This window comes from Furipterus horrens, unplaced genomic scaffold (genome assembly GCF_987537825.1).
Source record: "Furipterus horrens unplaced genomic scaffold, mFurHor1.1.pri manual_scaffold_1, whole genome shotgun sequence".
NCBI lineage: Eukaryota > Metazoa > Chordata > Mammalia > Chiroptera > Furipteridae > Furipterus > Furipterus horrens.
In genome coordinates this window covers 153,764,853-153,786,608 of record NW_028327171.1, presented here as the reverse complement: position 1 = coordinate 153,786,608, position 21,756 = coordinate 153,764,853, and the positions used below count along the sequence as shown (strand labels likewise).

The 21,756-nt window shown below is 36.7% G+C and overlaps 1 protein-coding gene across 1 annotated transcript in view; it reads left to right on the top strand.

Annotated features, from left to right (window-relative positions):
- Positions 1 to 21,450, top strand: part of ACVR1C (activin A receptor type 1C) — a 101,249-nt gene extending 79,799 nt beyond the window's left edge. The window contains exons 3-9 of the mRNA XM_090267567.1: positions 1,505 to 1,744; positions 6,194 to 6,424; positions 9,502 to 9,669; positions 10,978 to 11,134; positions 12,874 to 12,998; positions 15,348 to 15,478; positions 21,293 to 21,450. Coding sequence (XP_090123693.1) covers positions 1,505 to 1,744; positions 6,194 to 6,424; positions 9,502 to 9,669; positions 10,978 to 11,134; positions 12,874 to 12,998; positions 15,348 to 15,478; positions 21,293 to 21,418 — 1,178 coding nt within the window. The 3' untranslated portion in view covers positions 21,419 to 21,450. The remainder of the gene's footprint in view (positions 1 to 1,504; positions 1,745 to 6,193; positions 6,425 to 9,501; positions 9,670 to 10,977; positions 11,135 to 12,873; positions 12,999 to 15,347; positions 15,479 to 21,292) is intronic.
- Positions 21,451 to 21,756: the final 306 nt, after the last annotated feature.

Below are 21,756 nucleotides of genomic sequence, written 5' to 3'. Positions count from 1 at the left end.
AAAACTAAACTGATGCTGGGCTGTCTGTAGTAAATGAAAATGCAGCTCTGTGCTTATTTCAAGTGTCCAAATCACTTTTTTGAAAAACACAGGGAATATCTGACATCATAGAGTTTTCATGCATTGCTGTTTTTTCTAAATTCAAAAGACTACTTAAATGTAAGATGAACTTAAAAAAATTTGGCTGTGTGTGTTTTAAAATTAGTGACAAATTTAATTATATCGTTATGTTATTTGGTTTCAATTGTTCTATTTATTTTTCTAAAACTAAATATCTTATCCTTTACTTATTAAGAAGAAAACTAGTAAAACTTTGAATGATTCTGCTGTTCAAGATCTCTTTATTGACCAGCTACCACTGTGAACATGGGATATAGTTGGGAATAAAGCAGGCAAAGTTCTACCCCTCACAAAGCATATGTTCTTTGGAGGAAATCAGATAATAGATAAATGACTATATAATGTGCCAGGTGGTGATAAGATGCTGGAATTAAAATAAAACAGGAAAAGGGTATAGAGAGTGAATGAGGAATGAGAAGGAAGGACTATTTTAGATAGGGCTGTCAGCCAAGACCATCATTTCCTGCCAGGATTATTTCATTAGGTTTCTAATTTGCCTCTTGGCTTTTACTCTTGTGCCCCTAGTGTCTTTGCGTATCAGCCACACAGAGTATGAGTTGGATCATATTTCATTTGCCTGCTCAAAATCCTGCAACAGCTTCCATCTAGAATAAAATTCACAGTCCTTTTAGTCTATAAGACCTCACGTGATCTTTCTCTTTCTTACCTCCCTGACCCCATTTCTTTCTCTCTCTCCTCACTTATTGCGCTCTAGCCTCGATTGCTCCTGAACACACAGTAGGTCTCTTTATCCCAGGCCCCTTACACTTGCTCCCCTCAGCCAGAACATGCTTCCTGGATTGATACACCTTCTGTTATTGCTCTCTTGTACCTCCCAGTGTGGGCTTTCTGACCACACTATCTATAGTAGCACCCACCATCACACAGTCTCTTTCTTCTGCCTCCTTTTTCTTCACTGCACTTACCTCCCCTTGCCGGGTGTGTGAGAACATAAGTGTCACACAAGCGAGGATCTGGTCTCCCTCACCACTGCACTTCCACATGTGGAACGGTGGCAACACATTGCATGAATGTGTGAATGTGCTCTAAGGATGGACTGCTGAAAAATGGGGAGGAAATAGTAGAAAAATGTCAAATGCTTGGAGGTTTGAAAAAGGATCCCCTGTGTGAGTGCTTTCTGTGATCCTAATTCCGTCTCCATTGTCACCTGGCCTGACCATTCCTGGCTGCAGCGTAACCTTGGTTCCCTCTCCCCATATTTGCTTACAACATGGAGAGTCTTTGCCAGCTAACATAAGTGAATCCGGTGTAACTGCACATTATGGATGTGAAATTTTGGTGACTGCATATCTAATCTCCCAAATCTTTGAAATGCATTGATTTAGGGTCATGTTCTTTTTTTTTTTTTTTTTTTTAACTGCAGCATCCCCAAATGCCCCAAAACTTGGATCTGTGGAGCTGACGGTTGTCATTACTGTGCCAGTTTGCCTACTGTTCGTAGCTGCAGCACTGACCATTTGGGCATGCCAAGGTCGACAGTGCGCGCGCAGGAAGAAAAAGAGACAGAACGTGGAGGAGGCCCTCTCTGAATGTAATCTGGTAAATGCTGGAAAAACTCTGAAAGATCTGATTTACGATGTGACTGCCTCTGGATCTGGATCTGGTATGTGCCCATGGTTCAATTTTCAGTAAGGAAATTCTTATTTAAAAATAAGTAAAAATAATTTTTTAACAAAAGAGCCCCAATATTATGAATTTCATCATTAAAATGCTCGATATGCTACATGGTGAGTTCTGGTATAGAAGCTTGTTGTAGGATTTGATGAAGAGAAAAAAACTTTTAAAGCCTAAAGAATTAAGTCCTTTCAGTTGGCTTTTGTGCCTTTAGGTATTCAGATTCTCCTTTGGACACTCCTTCAGAATTTATTTCTGAAGCAAGAAAGAGTTTCTCTGCTCTCCCCTCTCCTCCATTATGATTAGCAATACTCACCGTTGCTCTCCTGATAATGTTTCATGGGCACAAAAGAGTTACTGTATATAAGGAGTTGAGTTCTAGGGAAGAGAACTCAGTTATACAGAGAGCACCTTTGCATGTGGTTATGAAGGTCTTCAGAATCTGTAGGCACCCCTGGGATGTGTGGGTGAAGTTATCAGGGAGCTGACCTGAAATCAAAGTCAAGAATATGTTCTTAAAGCGTAGAAACAAAGGTTAAAGGGAATAGCACAGCATTCCCGGGCTGGCTTTAGCCCAGGAAGATAATTCTCTCCCTTTTTAACGGAGCTCCAGAACCCCTGGTGAAGCAACTCAGCAACAGGCTGTGTTGTGGCCTAGATGAGCCTTTCCCATAGCACAAAGCATCTGAGCGCTTTTAGGGTTTCTGGTGATGGAACAGGGTTTCTCCTGTAATAACAAACTCCCTAACATGGCAGCAGGCTCCCTGGTGTCAGGGATCCTTCCAGAAATCCTGTCAGCATGTGGTGTTGCAGAACTGTGAACTAGGATGAGCCTAGGGGAGCAACTTTGGACACCCTTGCTCCCCCAACCCCTCGTTGCTTTGGAAGGATCACTAAGGATGATTATCCCAAACAGATTTTAAGGAGCTCCCCATGGCCTTTAGGAGCACCAGGCAGGCACAATTCACAGAGGTGGACAACAGAGGGGCATCAGCCTCTGCATGAGCATCCATATTTAACATGATGCTGCTATGACTCACCAAGGAGATCAGGAAAGAGAAGCCTAATCATGTCACCTGCAGAGCGCGGGTAGTTTGCCGCTTCTGGGGACAAGGTCACCTGCTCACTCCCTAACCAAAAGCTCCCTGTTTACACCCTCACTGCACCTATTTGGTGGCGTGTCTTCAGTGAAGGAGTATTGGGAAAATGTCTCCAAACTGCAAAGTTTTTAAAACCGAAGTAAAAATTAAATTGTTGGGTAGAAAGCTGGCATTCTTTCCTTAAAAGTAAAACTTGTTCAGGTTCAGCACACTTTCCTGCCTTGAATATTACATTTTGGGGCCCACTGTACTCTAATATTTTGAGCACTGGCAACATTCCAGGCACAGAATACATGTACAGAGAGCTCTGATTTGTTCCAAGTTCCTTGAAACCTTAAAGAATTTCTTTTTGAAGTTCAGGTGATTAAATAACCAGCTACTTAATTACCACCAAGACATTTCAGTTAATCTGAAATGTGTATGTTGGAGCAGCTCTTTGAATATGTTTAATATGACCAAGGATTTTCCTTTCAAGTACATGTAATAGAGATTGTATAACAAGAGACTGTATATTTAGTTTAAGAAAGTAGTCAGGAGCCAGGGCATAAAAGAAAAAATTAATGTTCAGTTTTTTGCTGTTTTTATGCATCTTTAAATCCAAGTCTGGATCTACTGACTGCTGGACTCTCTCCTCTTTAGATTATTCTAAGATCTCTCTTGAAAAGAAAGCTGTAAATGTACCCATGCATGGGTGACTTTTTTAATGAGCAATTTGAAAGAGCGTTAGGCATTTTTTCTCTAAGTCCACTGCAAATGCTTGGCAGTGACCTTGGCTTAAACTCAGTGATGGCAGCACCGCCTCCGAAGAGGAGAAATTGGTCCGTCTGCAGCCAGGCTCCTGTCGCGAAAGATCACCCCTGGGGAGGGAATCAGCAGTTTGGCTTCCCTCTGCTTCTCTTAATCGGACAGTGACCCTAAATGAGAGGCAGCTTTGTCAAATGTTGAGAAACAAAAATTGTGAAGGTTATCCTTGACCTGGTCAGGGACAAATTTCAAAGACTTATTATGCCTGCAAGAGAAGAAAACGGACTGATGTTCTCCTGGGCAGCCTTTGAGCGTGGATTGTGTCTCGGGTGGGTTCTAAGGGCCTGGATTGGCTGCTCCTTTCTTCTCATGATATTACACTTCTGATGGATGGTGACACAATGAAAGGTGCCTTTCCATCAGATAGGCGTCAGCTCCTACAACCCCTATGAAGATGAACAAAAAGAGCCTGTGTGGAAAAGCAATGCCCATGCATCTTCCAATGAAATCTCTTAAGTGTATCACATAAGAAGTAGATTATTTTGGGTGGTTGCTTTGCAAGGTACTGAGGCAACTTTCATTGAGTTTTACTATTTCAACTTAGTTGCTGTGCTGAGTACCTTAGGTAATGTCTTTCTTTGTCCCTGGTCCACTGCCTTGATCACGTGGTTGATCAGTTCGCGGTTTGAAAACACAGGCTTATCTAGTTCTCTAGCCAAGTGTCATTGCGTCGTGCTTGTAGTGGTTGTTGGTGGTGATGTTTGTGTGTGTGTGTGTGTGTGTGAGCAAGTTGGGAGAGGGAGGAGAGTGACTGGGGTAGCGATTTGGCCTAATAATTGTTAGCACAACTTTTATTTTATGTGGTCATGTGGTAAAATTGACTGTAGCCTATAAAAATAGCTCGTATAGTTTGCTGCTAGAAATCTTCCCAACAGGGGAGCAATGTGTCATACCCATTAAATGGTGAGAGAGCAAGAGTTTGGACTGAAACCACTGTTCTAGCTGTGAGTCTGCCTCCCACTAGCACTTTATTCCTGTGCCAGTCCGTGATTACTGCAAGCCCCCAATGTTCTCTTCCCTAAAATCATCAAGTTGAACCAGATGCTCTAAGAAGCACTCTCTGGCTATGGTGCTTTGTGACTAATTGTTGAGACCTGTAATGGCAAACTTAGAGTCTGTGCTTCTTTAGTCATGGTGGGTGTGTCTCACGATGATGAGAACATGTGAATAAACCATGGCTCATTTCAGGAGCAGGGGCAAGTCCTCCAGGAGCTTACACAGTTGTTGCTCTCAGGCTTTCCCAGCTATGGAGTGCCATGACAACAACTAAACGTGACTTTCCGGAATAAACTATGCTAGAACCTCTTTAACTATTTTCCTCTAATTATGAGTCATAAATAACCTCTGTGGAAATTAAGAAAATGTACAAAATTAAAAAGAAGGCTATCACAACTCACCTCAATCCCACTAAGTAGAAATAGCATCTAGCATATTTCTTTTTCATTTGTTTTCCTGTGCATATTTTTAATAGCTAGGTATAATAATTTATGTGGGTAGAATTTACTGTGCTATTTTTATTTAACATAGCAAAAGTATTTTTCCATATCACTAAGAAATGCCTCTTCATAAGAAGCATCATTACTATTGGCTCTAAATAATTTGACCTAGGACATAATATTAAGGACTAACTATTACTGAGTATGTAATATGCTAGGTACTGTGCTAAGTGCTTAACATGTTTGTTAATTCTCATAGTACCCCTGTGAGATAGGTAATATTATTATCTCCTGTTTTTCAGACAAGGAAGCCAAAGCTCAGAGAAGTTCAATAACTTGCCCATGGTTAGTTACCAGTGACACAGCTAAATTCTGAACTTGGGGTTTTCTTATTTATGTTCTTAATCTCTGCACTATATTTAACAGTTTTCTATTGTCAGACGATTTTCCTTATCTTTCCTATAAATAATAATATATTAAACGTTTTGACATAATTTTGTTTGCATTTGCATCAAGTCTTAAGAATAGAATTATAGAGGTAGAGTTACTGATTCAAAGAATCTAAATATTTTACATGTCTCTTTGAATTTTTTGATTCCACAGCAATTGTACCTTGCTTTTAGTATAACGTGATTATCTCACTGATTGTTGAATTTGATTCTTCACTTTCCAATTTTAATTTGGTGTTTTAAAAAAAGCTAAAAGAATTATGCATTTCCAGTTGTACTAGGAACCATATATGTTATTTTATAGGCTAACAGCATTTTTTCACACTTTTGTGTACTTAGTAATTTGACTGGCTTTAGTGCACAAATCAGGGAGATCTGTGGCAATTCTTAAAATCAGATGTCTGCAGAAGCAAGTTACATTCAAGAAATTTTTATTTGTGATATGAGAAGTTCATATTAAGAATTTGGAATATTTTTTAGCATGCTTTGACATTTAAAGTTTGGTATAAAGGTGCTTATTTCTTCAAAATCAATAAAATTATTAAAGTGCTTAAATGTTTGCTTTTTTATGCAAAAATAATGGTCATCCTGACAGGTTTTTCTGGCATTTATTGTTTTTAATCATCAATTCCATCTTTTCTTTGGTTAGGTTTACCTCTGTTGGTTCAAAGAACAATTGCCAGAACGATTGTACTTCAGGAAATAGTAGGAAAAGGTAGATTTGGTGAGGTCTGGCATGGAAGATGGTGTGGGGAAGATGTGGCTGTGAAAATATTCTCCTCCAGAGATGAAAGATCTTGGTTTCGCGAGGCAGAAATTTATCAGACGGTTATGCTGAGACACGAAAACATCCTTGGTTTCATTGCTGCTGACAACAAAGGTATTTTCAATCTCATTGGTTTCAGCAACTAAAATGTTATGTCTCTTATCAGATGAGAGTAAATCATCTTTTTGTTTTAGTAACATCTACATAAAAGTCTAATTTCTTTATTGGGGAAAGAAAAATCCTTTCCTCCTCTCCATAGGTAAATGTGCATAACCATACAATAAAGCAGAGCAGACTTGTGATGTGAAATCATGAGAACACTATAGCCATGTCGTCGTCGTCGGCAGCCGTCCGTCTCGAGAGACGATGGTGTAGCTTCTTAAGAGTCTATCTGCACCGCCGAGAATGGCTGTGCAGTCCGACTCTGGAGTGACACGGTATCTGTCTCCTCCCTTGTTGAATCGACATCTTGCGATGACGCTGGAGTGTCCTCTCCAGTGAAGCTGAAGCTACAGAGCCTGGGCAGGGTGATATGGAGGGTCTGCTGTTGCCCATGCAGCAGACCCCCCCTCTCTTCGCAGCTGAAGGATCCAAGGGAAAGACGGAGTCAATACAGCTTGGCTTCAGGTGCGCCGCAGGAGTTGCCGGTGTTGACTACAACGTCAAACCGCCTTAGGGACTCCGGCTCCGGATTTTCTGTTGGGGTTTACTCCCTTAGCCTTTCCCCTGAAGAGGTATGCCGCAAGGCAGCGGAGGTTTTTTGGAGTCAGAGTTTTTCTTCTCTGATGTGCCCTGACTGGAAGATCGAACCAGCGACACTTAGCTCGCAGGCCGACGCTCAATCCACTGAGCCAAACCAGCCAGGGGAAATATAGCCATGTAGATATTTAAAATATCTGATGCCTGGTGAGCCACCCAATCAAATCAGAAACTTCAACTGAAACAGAGTCCTGGGTGAATCCTGCCATGCTGGCTTTTATCCCTTTAGTTGATGGTCATGAAGAATTCTGAAGGCATCTTGGGGTGTGTGTGTGTGTGGGGGGGTTTGCTCTGGGTGTCCAGGGCAAAGGAATGTCACTGGGAGTTTTCAATAGCAGCTTTTAACTAATCAAGACAGAAATATTTCATTAGTTTGATAACTGATACAAATATGTCAGTGAATGCTAGCTGAATATTCACCTTTGCTGGGACTATACTTTTTCATCTGTACAACAGGCTTAAACTCCAGGACTCAAGCTTTCTGTGAACATTATGGGAATGGTGGCAAGCAACACAATTTTAATGAGATTTTCTACTAATGAACTCTGATTATGATTTATATCTTGAGGTTTAGTATTAAAAGCCCCAAATAGTTTTACTTTTTGAGTTTTGTGGAACAAGACAGAGCATCAACTTTCTGGTATTTAAATAATATTCATAAAATACTGTATATATCCCTGAGTAATCAGAGACTGGATATAAAGTTTGTGGATTATCCATGCTTTCTTTTCTCTTTTTGCATAGCTTTTATTCTTTTAACTGTGTGCTAGTTACTTTAAAGGGAAACAGGGAACAAAGGTGAACAGATCCCCGGTCAATATTAAAAAGAATTCAAATCAGTAATATATGAAGAACTTCGGGAGATAGAGATTGTAAACTCTAGTTAAAAAAATTATCTCGATATCAGACAACCACCAATACCTATGAAAATTAAAAATTTATGATTATTTTTATCTAATATAATTGGGATAATGAAAGTATTCATTATTAATTAGATGGAAAAGGAGAAGTTTAATATTATTGAACATTTAGGCCATGATTGCATTTGTTGATAATTTGTCTTAAATTATTCGCTAGAGAGAAACTGAGTAAAGCCAGGATAAGCTTAAAAGAAAGATTTTTGAAAAATTCTTTACTACATATTCTTTAAAAATATATTCTGTCTGTTTAAAATGAAACATTTCTTGTTAAACTATTAAGAACTTCTTTTCCTTCCTAATGTTAAGCTAACCTATCTAGTGGTTAGATTAATTAGCAATGTGGTGAAGACAGTAATGTCTGATGGGTCATCTTGATGGCCTAATTTAATCATGATGTTTATTGGATTATAAAGCAATATGCACAAGAAAGATTATTCTTGATTTTCTCTTCTTCAGTTACTAGTCTACCTCTGTCAATGACTTACTTGTCAGTGGCTCTGTGCCTGATTCCAAATGGTATCTAACATCACCTTCATCATAACGCATTTTCAAACCTTTTGCAACACTTAGTCACGCTTTAGTCAACTGTCTGACAGAGACATTGATGTGAGAAGGCAAAGATAGCCACTGGTGTTAAGCCGGGAGAGAGGTGTGAGTAAGGGTTAGTTTTTACGAGGTCAGTTTATTCGTGAACTTTATCGTGTTATGTTGATTTTTTCATTACTAGGAAAATTTATTACCACTGGATTTGGAAATGAAATGTTTGGATAATGAGGAGCTCATGTACATAAAACCCTGCGTAGAACAATTCCTTAGCAAATATCCATTATAGTTTTGTTTCTCTGAGCATCAGAACTGGTCAGGACTGCCCAGGTCTATTGTAGATACTTTATCCTGAAAGCTAAAGCTACCTCTAGATAAATTTTAGGCTAATTTCTCTTCTGCTAAATGGGATGAATTATTTAAAAATGTCTAGTTACTGTGTTTGGCTCTTAATATAAGCTTATGGGGGAATCATCAATTTCATATTTGAAAAGTAAATAACATGAACATTCTTAGAATGTTAGATCTCCTATAACAGTAAGAAAACATTGTGAAGATCTGTTGTATTTCTGTTTTTTATTGAATACAATCTTTCTTAAAATCTCAAGAGCAATTTATAACACAACACAGAACCTAAATGCATCTCTCAGTAGTTTCTACTATAATGTGGTTGCTATTACCAGCAGGCATTGACATAGAGGGAATAAGAAAGAGTTGCTCAGTTGCAATCACTGCCTCCCAGCTTCCTATAGCTGTACTGGGCACATAAAAAAGGTTGTAATATATCAGCATTTTCAGAAACTTATTGAGAATTTTTATGTTACTAACTTGAACTTTAAGCATTTTCCATGAAGGAATTAGCTTTGCTTTGTTAACAATACAGATTTACCTTAAACTCTGACACTTGTTAAAAGTTTTTGGCTTCTTTCTCCACATATATTTATAACAACAAACTTTTTTTCCTGTTAGATAGTGGAACTTGGACTCAACTTTGGCTTGTCTTGGAATATCATGAACAGGGCTCCTTATATGACTATTTGAATAGAAACGTAGTGACAGTGGCTGGGATGATCAAGCTGGCACTTTCAATAGCTAGTGGTCTGGCCCACCTTCATATGGAGATTGTTGGTACACAAGGTATGTACTTTCTTTCTAATTTTTCTCCTTCAATATAAATTTGTATTTTAGTGTTTAGTTGTATTTTTCTTCATTACAATTATCAAATATAAAGAAACACTGAAGTTACTTTATAAAGCTGAAGATTTTTTCATGATAGCACCAACTCACATCTGTATCCTTGTCATTTTTTTAATCGTTCATAATGTTTTTATTCCTGGTGACTCCATCTTTGCTGTTTAGCATATATACCTGGGAGATCTTGCTTTGGTGACAAGTGCTTTATATTCAGAAAATACAAATAATTTAAATGTTTATCTCTGATAATTAAAATAATTGGGAAGGCTAATGTAATCTTGAAAAAAATATTTATTATGTACTTGAAGGCCAAATGATACTCATTGTCTTCTATTTATTAAGTTAATAGGGAATTGGCTCAAGAACTAATTAGTATAGTCAGGGTAGTGGTTCTCAAATTTGGATTCATGATCCTTTGAGTCTCTTAAAAATTATTGAAGACCCCTCAAAGTTTTTGTATATGTGAATTATGTCTAATAATATTTACTCTATTAGAACCAAAAATGAGAAATTGAAAAATACCAATGTTCTTAAAATAATAATTATTTAACCAATTAACTAGTAACATAAATAACAATTAAAAAAATTACATAAGTTTTTGCAGTACAAAAACAGTCTAGTAAAAATTATGGTTTTGTTTTGCATTTTTTGCAAATTTCTTTAATGTCTGGATTGTCATCCCTGTTCTTTATTCAATCTGTTCTAATATGTTGCTTTGGTTGAGGTATGTGAAGAACAGGTGACCTCACACAGATATGTAGTTGGAAAAGAGTCTCAAGGACCCAGGGGTCTTTGGGTCACATTTGAGAAAAGCTGATCCAGGTAGTAAAAGTTAAAAACTTGTTTTATCAGAGAATATTTGCTGTTTTTATGTGGACATAGTAATGCTAATTCTTTCCCTATTCATTCAGCAAATATATATTAGTGGCTACTAAATGTCACTTACTGATCCAAGCATTGGAGGCATGCTAATGACTAAGACACAGTCTCTGCCCCTATGCAGTTTATAGTCTGGTTGGGAGAGACAAACAATTAAACATGCATATGAGTCAACAAGACAATTTTGATAGTGATGAGAGCTATAAAGAAGGCAAAATGGGATACTCTGATGGAGAATGACTTGGGGTAAGGAATGGGTGGTCAGAGAAGACCTCTTTTAGGTGACATTTGAGCCAAGTATTCAAAATCCTTTTGGAGAGATTTAATCTTCAGTAATGAACAAAGTAAATATGCTTTTCACATGCTTCACAGGTAAACCTGCCATTGCTCATCGAGATATAAAATCAAAGAATATCTTAGTGAAAACATGTGAAACTTGTGCCATAGCAGACTTAGGGTTGGCTGTGAAACACGATTCAGTACTGAACACTATTGACATACCTCAGAACCCTAAAGTGGGAACCAAAAGGTAAGGGAACTTACTTCAGTAGCACACTAAGACTTGTGACTGCCCCATGAACGTGAATGCCTGAGATGTGTGTGGGGAGAGGGGCAGCAGGTCCAAATGGGAAATCATTAGGCCCAAGAAAGCAAAAAGTCTTCTCTGGGACACTGAGAAATTAGTGGCACAACAGTTACAAAGCAAGGTGAGTTGGCATTTTGGTCATATAGGATGCAGAATTTGGCCAGTGGCGACGATTGGTGAGTATGATGGTGGTGTGTTGTTTTTAGTGTGCCACATCCTGAGAATACAGTTTCCTACAGATGGAGGAAAAAAATATCAGCAGTGTACAGCTCATAAATGACCTGAAATTTAGGGCCAGTTCTATATGCTCAGGTTCTAAACAACAGATACAGAATCAATATCATGGACTATGGAGGTGAGGGTCTATTAGTAATACATGCATACATACTCTATTGTGTTCTCTGAATATTTGAAAGTATGATGTAACAACTTATGTATTTACCTGTCATTGTATTTATTCATAAGTCTCCCAAACTGGTGTGTATTAAGATAAAAAGGGTTTGGACACAGTTCCCACTTTCAAGGAACTGACTCTCTGCAAGTTAAAAACAAGCATGATATAAACAGAGTATACCACACATGTGTCAGGACAGGCCCATTGGTAATGGGATGTCTGGAGTTTTCTTGTTATGGCCAGCCTGTGGCTGTAAAGCCAACATGCTTCCATTTCCTTTTATTTGTATTTCAGCCTCTGTGCCACGTTGGTATAATTCCATATTTCTTGACCTTGAAATGAGAAACAACCAAAACATTTCCTGGAGTTGTTAAAGACCCTCGATAATAGAGAATTTCTAAGCTGGCATAGTTGGCCTCCAAGCCATATTTGAGAGTCAAGGCCAGTCCCTCTGAATCCTTCCCTTGGATCCTTGGATACCTTAATGAGACCCCAGGAACACTTCAGTACAGTTTATTCAGACTGGACAGTTCTAAGGGACCTCTTTTCCTTTTCCTATAAAAAGCAAGCTTTGACTTGCCCATCTGACTGTCCCCACATTAGGGACCCTCAGTGAAGCCTGGGATGCTGGATTCCCTTAGGAGATCTAAAACTTTTAAAAACAGTTTGGGAGAATGCTGCATCCTCACCTGAATATTCTGAAAAAATCCTCAAAATCTTCCTAGGACAGCTAGGCTCAGTCAGGTCCAATGAAATGTAGATTACTTTGATTTAGTCCTATTGAAACAAGACTGTAATTTTGGCAGAGACAATATGTATGTACATATTGCTTAAAGCCAATGCGTGATAAAATTGCTCCTTCAGAGCAGATATTTGGAATGCTGCTGAGCACTGTGTTGGAGCACTGGGCCCACTGTGAATAAAACATACTCTTTGCCCTCAAGGAGCTTCCCTTGGCACCAAGCTACTGGTGGAAATTGAGTGTCATTTCTCCTGCTGAATGCTTTGCTTACTAAATCAGCTCTGGCTTGTGCTTTTCAAGTACTTGTCTCCTGGCACACATGCTTTAATACTGAGGGGATGACCTCTAATTCTATTTAAAATATTTTTAAAATTATGGTTGAGTCAGTAACTGTTTTATTTAATTTTATTCTATTATTGTGGTTCAGATCCACCTGTGAAATGAATGTAAGCTATGTTATATTTTATATCAGGATTTATTAAGATTGTGTTTTACTGAATTGCTATAAAGTCACACATGGAATCTGAAAAGTACATGTTTTTAAAGGTATATGGCCCCTGAAATGCTTGATGATACAATGAATGTGAATATCTTTGAGTCCTTCAAACGAGCTGACATATATTCTGTTGGTCTGGTTTACTGGGAAATAGCCCGAAGGTGTTCAGTTGGAGGTAAGATATTGGACACATTCTTTGTGTGTCTGCCTTTCCTTGATGTTCTGAATACAATATGTGATATTCTATTCTTTTTTTCTAAGCATTATTTTTATTTCTTAATATTTAAGAGAATATCTTTCAACACATCATTCAAGTGGCAAAATGGAATATCCTGCATATAACGGAGATTTTATATTATGATTACCACTTAGGTGAGGGATACAGTTCTTTTTGATAATTTTGATTTCTTTTTTAAAAATAATTTTTTAAAAGATTTTATTTATTTATTTTTACAGAGAAGGGAAGGGAGGGAGAAAGAGAGGGAGATAAACATCAATGTGTGGTTGCTTCTCGCAAGCCCCCACTGAGGACCAGGCCCGCAAACCAGGCATCGCCCTGGCTAACAATCAAACCAGCGACCCTTTGGTTCACTGGCTGGCTTTCAATCCACTGAGCTACACCAGCCAGGGCTGATTTCTATAATGACACTTTGCAAAACACCTGAAAATCTTATTTGAGTTTGCATGCAGGTAGCTGTATTCTGTTTTTAACCAGAAATGAAATCCAAAGAAGTTCAATGGCTTGCCAAGGCCACAGAATTTCAACTGAAGTGTTCCAATTCTCAGAGTTTTCTTCTTTTTTTCCTGTGATGACAAATGTATGGGGAATAAGGTGGAGGTTGGAGGTGAGCAAAGACACAGTTCCTGACTTTACTGCTCCCAGCAGTTTAGAGATGAATAACGAGAGGAAACGTTTGAGAGGATGAAGCCCTACACATACAGTCTGATGGAACTGTTGCATCAGTGGAGAAAAGTAAATACTGAGATTAAATTGTTTAGCGTTTTCTATTTCAAGTGAGACAGACTTAGAGTTGTGAGACAGACATGGTTTGGCAACTTCCTGAACATCTGACTTTAGGCAAGTTACTTGGTCTCACTTCCCTCATTTGTAAAATGAAGTAATAATAAAACTGACTCCCCTGGCTCGGAGGATTTAATGGATTAATTCAGTTAATTTATGTGAAGCTTTCAGCACCAGAGCATGCTCTTCAATGAAAAAACTGTCCTTATTAAAACATTGTCACTTTTTGCATTTTGTGTTGATCTCATTTTGCCTTACATCAGTCTCATTTTTTAAAAAATTGAAAAACTTATAAGTTAATAGACAAGACAATAAAAGATTCAGGAAAATGAAACTATTTGTAGAAGCAATCCCAATAATACAGTGGTATGGAACACGAATACCGGTATCCCCGAGCCTGGGCTTGAGTTCCAGATCTGCCACTTACTAGCTGTGTGACCTTCAGCAAAATCATGCCTCTCTTTGTGCCTCAGTTTCCTCATTCTGTAAAATAGGGATAATATAGTACCTTCTTTAGTCAGTGGTTTTGAGAAATGATTAGATAAAACATCTAAAGTCCTCAGGACATGCTTGGTAAATAGTAAGAGTCAAACATGTTTGTCATTATTTTTCAAAATTTTATTGATATTTGTCCACATTTGCTTTTTGGTTTTTGTCCTTAAGTTTTCTTCAGGTGTTGGAATAGTAATGTAATTAACATGATTTGAAGTTTATTTTCTAATATTATGGTACATCTTACATATTTTAAATTAAAAGGACTACAGTTAACTCAAATGATTTTATAAGGAAATTCTCAACTTCAAGTACTATTCTGGTAGCTGAAGTTTAGTCTTTGTCTATATATTTGAGACTCTTTAAATATTAGCCTTCATGTTGAACCATCCATCTTCATATATTTTGGTTGCTTCTCGGAAACACTCTTAGGTATAGGAGTTCTAAAATCCAAATGTGAGAAATTTAGCTTTTAAAAGGTTGCCTAACAATTTTCAAAAAGAGAAAGCTATTTTATTTTGAAAAAGTTTTTTAATGGAGAAATATACTTTATTCATAGAGCAATGAGGCCATGATATAAATTTTGCAATTGTTTTGAATTACATAATGGAATGTTATGTAAATCAAACTTCACATAATTTTCATAATGTAAATTATATTTTATATAATTATTAAAATCATATACATTTAATATATTTATAAAATTGTACATTATATATAGTAGCTAATTATATAAAAGTATTTATTATATAAAATAATTACATATAACTTTTGTTTAAGTTATGTATAAAATCACATAAATTTCTATAATATAAAATTTTATAAACTATTCAACTGAGTGCTTTAAACTTATATATTTAGTTTTTTAGTGATAACATAATTTTAATAAACCTGACTTTCCAATTTTCCATAATAACATTTGTGCCTAGAAGACTTAATTGGTATTATTTTAAAATAGGCATCTTTATTTATTATTCACTCTGAGAGATTTATTGTGCAAACTTCTTATAGGAATCGTTGAGGAGTACCAGTTGCCTTATTACGACATGGTGCCTTCAGATCCCTCAATAGAGGAAATGAGGAAGGTTGTTTGTGACCAGAAGTTTCGACCAAGTATCCCAAACCAGTGGCAAAGCTGTGAAGTAAGGCTAAGTTCTCATGCATATTTTTTCTATTATAATTTTGAGGTGAGTATTAGGAATGATTGTCAGAGACCATGTAGTTCTCTTTTAATCCAGGCATCCAATTCATTTCATATATATAGGAATATGTCTTTGATTTTATTCCCTTTGGCTGTGTGTACATACATACATACACACATAATGCTAAGTTATGGGGCAGTAACAAGCCCTGACATCCCAGTGACTTTACATAAGATTTTAGTTCTTGCTATAAAAAGTCCATTACAGATAAGACAACTTTCAGCAACATCTGTGCTCCCTGTGCAATTCAGTAATCCAGGTGTCTTGACCTTGGTTTTGGTATACTATTTCAGTATACTTTTTAGGTGTTTAGGTCAAGAGAAGAGAGGAGCTGGAGGATCACACATTAGCTCCTTAATGCTTTGGCTCCAAGTGACTCATATTCCTTCCACTCATGGTTCCTAGACCAGAACCAGTCTCATGATCTCATCTAATGACAAGGGGCTGGGAACTGTGCACAGTAATGCATGTGGGGAGGGTACTCAATGTCTATGCCACACAGAGTGTTACACTTTCAGTCATCCTTTTTTTCCCATAAATTGTTCTTAATCCCAAACCCTGCAGAAGCTTATACTTACCTCTTTCCTTAGAACAGCTTCCTCTTCTGTCAGGGATTGTTGTTTATCTCCTATCCCCAACAACATATGCAGTGACCATCATATAGTAGACGCACAGTAAATAGTTATTGCAGTACTTGGTCTGCTTTAGATAAAGATAGAGACTTTTCTAGTACCTGAAAGGAAAAAGGAGGGAAGGTAGGGAAAAAACTATAAACCATCTTAACAAATTCCAGAACTATTTTAATACTTTAATCTCCTCCATCCCTGTTATTACTGAGTATCTTCTGCCATATTTAAATGTAATGCTTGAAGTCTTTTTAAATTGATATCTTTTAGTTTGGCTTTGTCATAGGGATTATTTTATACAGTTGCTTTCCCCCTCATCTTTCCCCCTCCATGTTTCATTCAACTCTTTTTCTATTTTAGACAAGATTTATATCTCAGTATTTCTATTTTATGTAGATAGCTTACCTACATACTTATCTTAGAAGCAGAATTTGAGGCATTTACAACCAAATTGAAATTAATGCTTTTCTAATATTCATAATTCATGCATATGAAAAGTTAAATGACATATATGTAAAGTTTAAAGTATAATAGTAAAACGAAAAGCAATGAACTCACTACCAAGTTTAAAAAATGGAGCATTTCCACTATCTTTGAATATTCTTTACCCTTTTAAGAGGTTCCTATTTATATTATTTATTATTGCCTTGCTTTTCTTTACAATTTTGCCACATATACATATATATATAGCTTAATTTTATGTATTTGTGAAACATTATTGAAACTCACTGTAGATATTTCTCTAAAATATTTTTTACTTTCTAATGTATGTATTAAATCTGTTTATTTTTATAACTGTATAGTATTTCATTGTATGAATATAGCACAATTTCTTTGTCTACCGTTGTTAAATTTATTTTTTTATTGTTTTTCTGTTACAGTTGTCCCATTTTCCCCTTTGCTCTCCCATGCTCCACCCACGTCCCCCCTCTCCCACAGTCCATCCTCACTTAGTTGTCCATGTCCATGGGTCATTCACACTAGTTCCTTGACTAGACCCTTCTCCTTCTTTCGCCCCTTCTCAACTCCCCACTGCCCCTCTGGTCCCTGTCTCTCTGTTCCTTGTTTACATGTCTCTGGTTCTGTTTTGCTCATTTGTTTGTTTGATTTTTCATGTTTTGAATAATGCTGCTATATATGTGTGTATGTATGTGTGGCAAAGTTTTTTTAAGGTATAAAACTATAGATTATTTTTGAGTGTCCAAATAACGAGTACTGGGACCAGTCCTCATGCCTTTTCTTTCTTTCTTATTGCACTTTCCAGGACTTCCATATAATGTTTCCTGAACATGGTGATAGTGAATATCTTTGTTTTGCTCCTTAGAACTATGTTTTTCACATTTGAATATGATGTTTGCTGCAACTTTTGTTTTTAAAAGCTTTATTAGGTTAAATCTGACTTTTGTTTGATAAAAGCTTTTTCCCTCTCTATGAGATGATTATGTAGCATTTCTGCTTTAGTCTCTTAATGCAATAGATTAATTACATTTATAGATTTTCCACTGTTCAAGCAATCATGCACTTCTAGAATAAACCTAACAGTCATTTTTTATGTAATCAATTTTGTGCATTGTTGCTATATGCAATTTTTGTCTATTTCTACCCAGTATTTTATTTCTATCTTATTTTGTGTGAATCCTATGTATTAGAGATTGGTGTGATTTTATACTATCATCATTTTAGACTTATGAAAATGTTTATAATTATAATATTTTTTGTTCAATATCCCTTCTTGGCTCTCAGAACATCCTTCTAAGATCATTTTCTCACTTTCTGATATGCATCCTTTAATTGTGTTTTATTTAATTTTTCTTTTTTTTTTTGTGAGGATCAGTGGTTGTAAGTTCTTTCAGAGTTGGAGTGTCTGAGAATGTCTTAATTTTGTCCACAATCTTGAAAAAGTAGTTTACTTGGGCATAAAAATTTAGGTTCACAGTTGTTTCCTCTAAACACTTTAAAGGTTATTATTCTACTGCCTTCTGGCTTCCATTATTGCTATAGAGAAGTCAACTAATTTCTATTTCCTTTTAATCAATTTTTCTTTTCTTCTTGACTATTTTATGAACTTCTTTGTCTTTAGTATTCTGCAGTTTCTCTATGACACATTTAGTATAGATGTCTTTTGATTAATCTTGCTTGGAACTTTTGTACTTTCCCATTCTAAAGATCTGTAACTTTTCTCAATTCTGCAAAATTCTGAGCCATTATCTCTTCAAATAATTCCTCCTCTCATTGTCTCTACCACCCATTTTTAGAGAACTCATTGCATATATGGTAGACCTTTCATTTTACTTTGTTTCTTATTCTCCTTTATTTTCCATATTTGTGTCTTTATGCAGCAATGAAAAAAAGAAAGGGCAGGTGAAAGGCAAAATGGAGTATGAGAGGGGAATGGTAAAGTTTGAGATTTGAAATACAAAAATAATGAAGATCTAGAAATAAAATTGAAGAAATGCAACAATGACCACCATATCCACAACCAATGAGCAAAGATTGGTAAAGGTGGAGAGAGAATAGGGTATTTTAAGAATGGGAAAAAGAATTTGAGATAACTAATGACAAGAAAAATGATTTTGAGAGTCCAGAGGGGGTAGAAATAGAGTGTGGAATGGGAACAAGTTGTAGCAAGAAAGGAAATAAAATTTAAATTGAAAATAAAAAGAGGAAAGCAGAAGATAAAATGGAATAAGAGAAAGAATGAGCAAAATATGAGATTTGAAATAAACTATAATTTAAAAACTAGTGACCTAATAGGCACAAACTTGAAGGACAAGAAATGAATGTTAAAAGCTATGCAGGAGAGAAAGTAATGCAAATCATGAAGAAGACAGAGGTGGAATTAGTCTCAGTAGAATCTAGTGTTTACCAGTATCTTATCTTTCTTAGTCTGCCCCTGGTGATGTCAGATGGTGCCCCATCTGGGCCTATGCAGCCTGTTGGAGACTACCAGTGATCCACAGTCTGTGGCTGTCTCCTTCAGTTGTTAATGTAGTCAACCTATAATCATCAGTCAAGCTTAATAACCACAGTGTGGGGCAGAATAATTCCTGTGGGCAGGGCTATTGCTTCCCCTCAGGCTGATGCCACTTGGAGAGGACTGCTTTGCCTGAATAAGATGGCTTCTCAGTATGGGGAAGGACTCAGCACAGGGATCCTGGCAGCTGCTCCCTCAGTTCTCTTTCCAAAGCCACCATCCCCAGACTCTCCTTAAGCATCTCTAATTCACTTTGTCCCCTCTTTGCTGGAGCTCAGGGTAAGTGGCTGCAAATAACATTCTGTGCATTGGCCCTTTAAGAGACGCTCTGTGTCTCCAGCCATCTCTACCTGGCAGACAGCAACCCAGCCGAATTTCACAGCTGGATGTTATCTGGGTTCCTTTCTGGCTGTGGTGCTGTAGGCTGGGGAGCCCATCTTGGGGTTTAGGCCCCAAACTTATCAGGTGGAACCCCTCAGCCACTGAAATTTCCCTCCAGCACTTCAGTTGCCACCCATGGGAGCCCAGTCAGCCCTCTTGCATCTTCTCCACACTCTGTACCAGTCACGTTGCGGTGAAGTGGTTTCTTCTGTCTGTCCATGATTATAAGGCTTCTCTCTGGCTGTTGTTCAGTTGGTTATTCCAGATGATTTCTCCACAATTTAGTTGCCATTCCAGATCGGTCCTGGGAGGAGGTTAGTATAGCTTCCACTTACTCCTCAGCCATCTTGGATCTCTGATGGTTATACTTTTTTTGTCAAGAGGTTTTATTGGTACTTTTTTCTTTTTAAGTATGATCTTATTTTTTACATACAGTTTAAATTTCCTCTTTACTTTAAAAAATAATGTATATATTTATTTTATATATCATTTAGTTCTAACATCTAATGTTTTGATGAGTCTGATTTTAATGCTTTTTGTTTCAAATGACTCTTATAATACTTTATTTCCTCGTGTTTGTGAATTTTCATTATGAGCTCAGTCTTACGGCAACATTTTAAGACTTGGGCTTGATTTATTTTTTAACAAGAGCTAAAGTTTAGACAATTTTCTTTACAAAATTCCTTCTTAAACTGATGTATCCTTACACTCAGGACTTTGCAAACATCTGATCTGACACTTTCTGGGTGCTCCAGGCTGTGTTTCCTATCTTTCACATGTGGTCCATCAATTCTGAAATTCTGCACTGAGATTAGCAGATGCCACTTAACTTTAGTGATTTCTTATATCTCTCTGGATTCATGCATTCTTATTGTCTTCTCCTTTGAGTATTTATCTTATTTATTTACCAGTTCACTTATATCAATTTTTTTAATCCAGAATTTTCAGTATTTATGTTAGATCATTATTTTATTGTGGCATAATTTACATATGCACAAATCTTGATATACAATTTGGTGAACTTTTAAAAAATGTAGACATGTGTGTACTTACCATCTAGATAAATATATCATGAATTTCCAACTATCCCATTTCCCTTTTTGTCTTTTATATTCCTTCTTAGAATATTTTAAACAATAGCCATTCTATCATTTTCCAGAAATTGATGAATTTTCTATTAAAATTTAGTTTGTACAAGATAAATATATATGTTTGTGTTTTGACAAAATTTTTGAAGGGTTTTGGTCCTAACCTCATTTTTTTTACTTTATTTAAAACATTTTTATTCTATATTTTCATTACCATTTAGTCCCCTATATCCTCCTCAGCCCCCAATCACCACACTGTTGTCCATATTCATGAGTCCTTTTTCCTTTTGCTCAGTCCCTCCTCTCCATAACCTCCCCTCTCCCCAGCTGTCATCTCTGAATCTATGCTCTCCATCTATGATTCTGTCCCCATTTTCCTTTTAAGTTCAGTTTGCTCATTAGATTCCACATATTAGGGAAATCATATGGTATTTGTCTCTCTGACTGGCTTATTTCACTTAGTATAATGTTCTCCAGGTCCATCCATACTGTTACAAAGCGTTAAATTTTATTCTTTTTTATGGTCAAGTAGTATTCCTTTGTGTAAATGCCCTAACCTCATCATATTGTTTTAAATTTACTATTTGTTCATCAGAGCTTAACATCAATCCCCGAATTTGTGGTTTTGCTTATCTTGTACTGTGTTTTGTGTGAGTAAAGTCTTTGGTATTTTTCTCTCTTAAAGGCACTCCGAGTCATGGGGAGAATAATGCGCGAGTGTTGGTATGCCAATGGGGCAGCCCGCCTAACTGCCCTTCGTATTAAGAAGACTATTTCTCAACTTTGTGTCAAAGAAGACTGCAAAGCCTAATGATGATAAAAGAAATTTCTTACAGCTTTCTTTCTCATTCCCCTCTTTATGTGTATGTTTTTGCCTTGGTCTTGTTGTTGTTGTCTACCTCAAAGATAATGCAATTCAGTATTTAAGTCCTCAAAGGCAGCATGAAAAAAATAATCCTAAAATCAAGCAGGAGTTGACTTTATCCGGTCTTCATGTTGTCTTAAATTTTATTTTGAAAAGCAACACATCAACTCCCCTATTTAATAAGAAAGATATTGTAAAAGTATAAAATAAGCTATAAAATAATAAGTATCACTTAGGCTTTATTTTACTTGAATCAAGAGTGCGTAAATGAATGGAATGTGTTG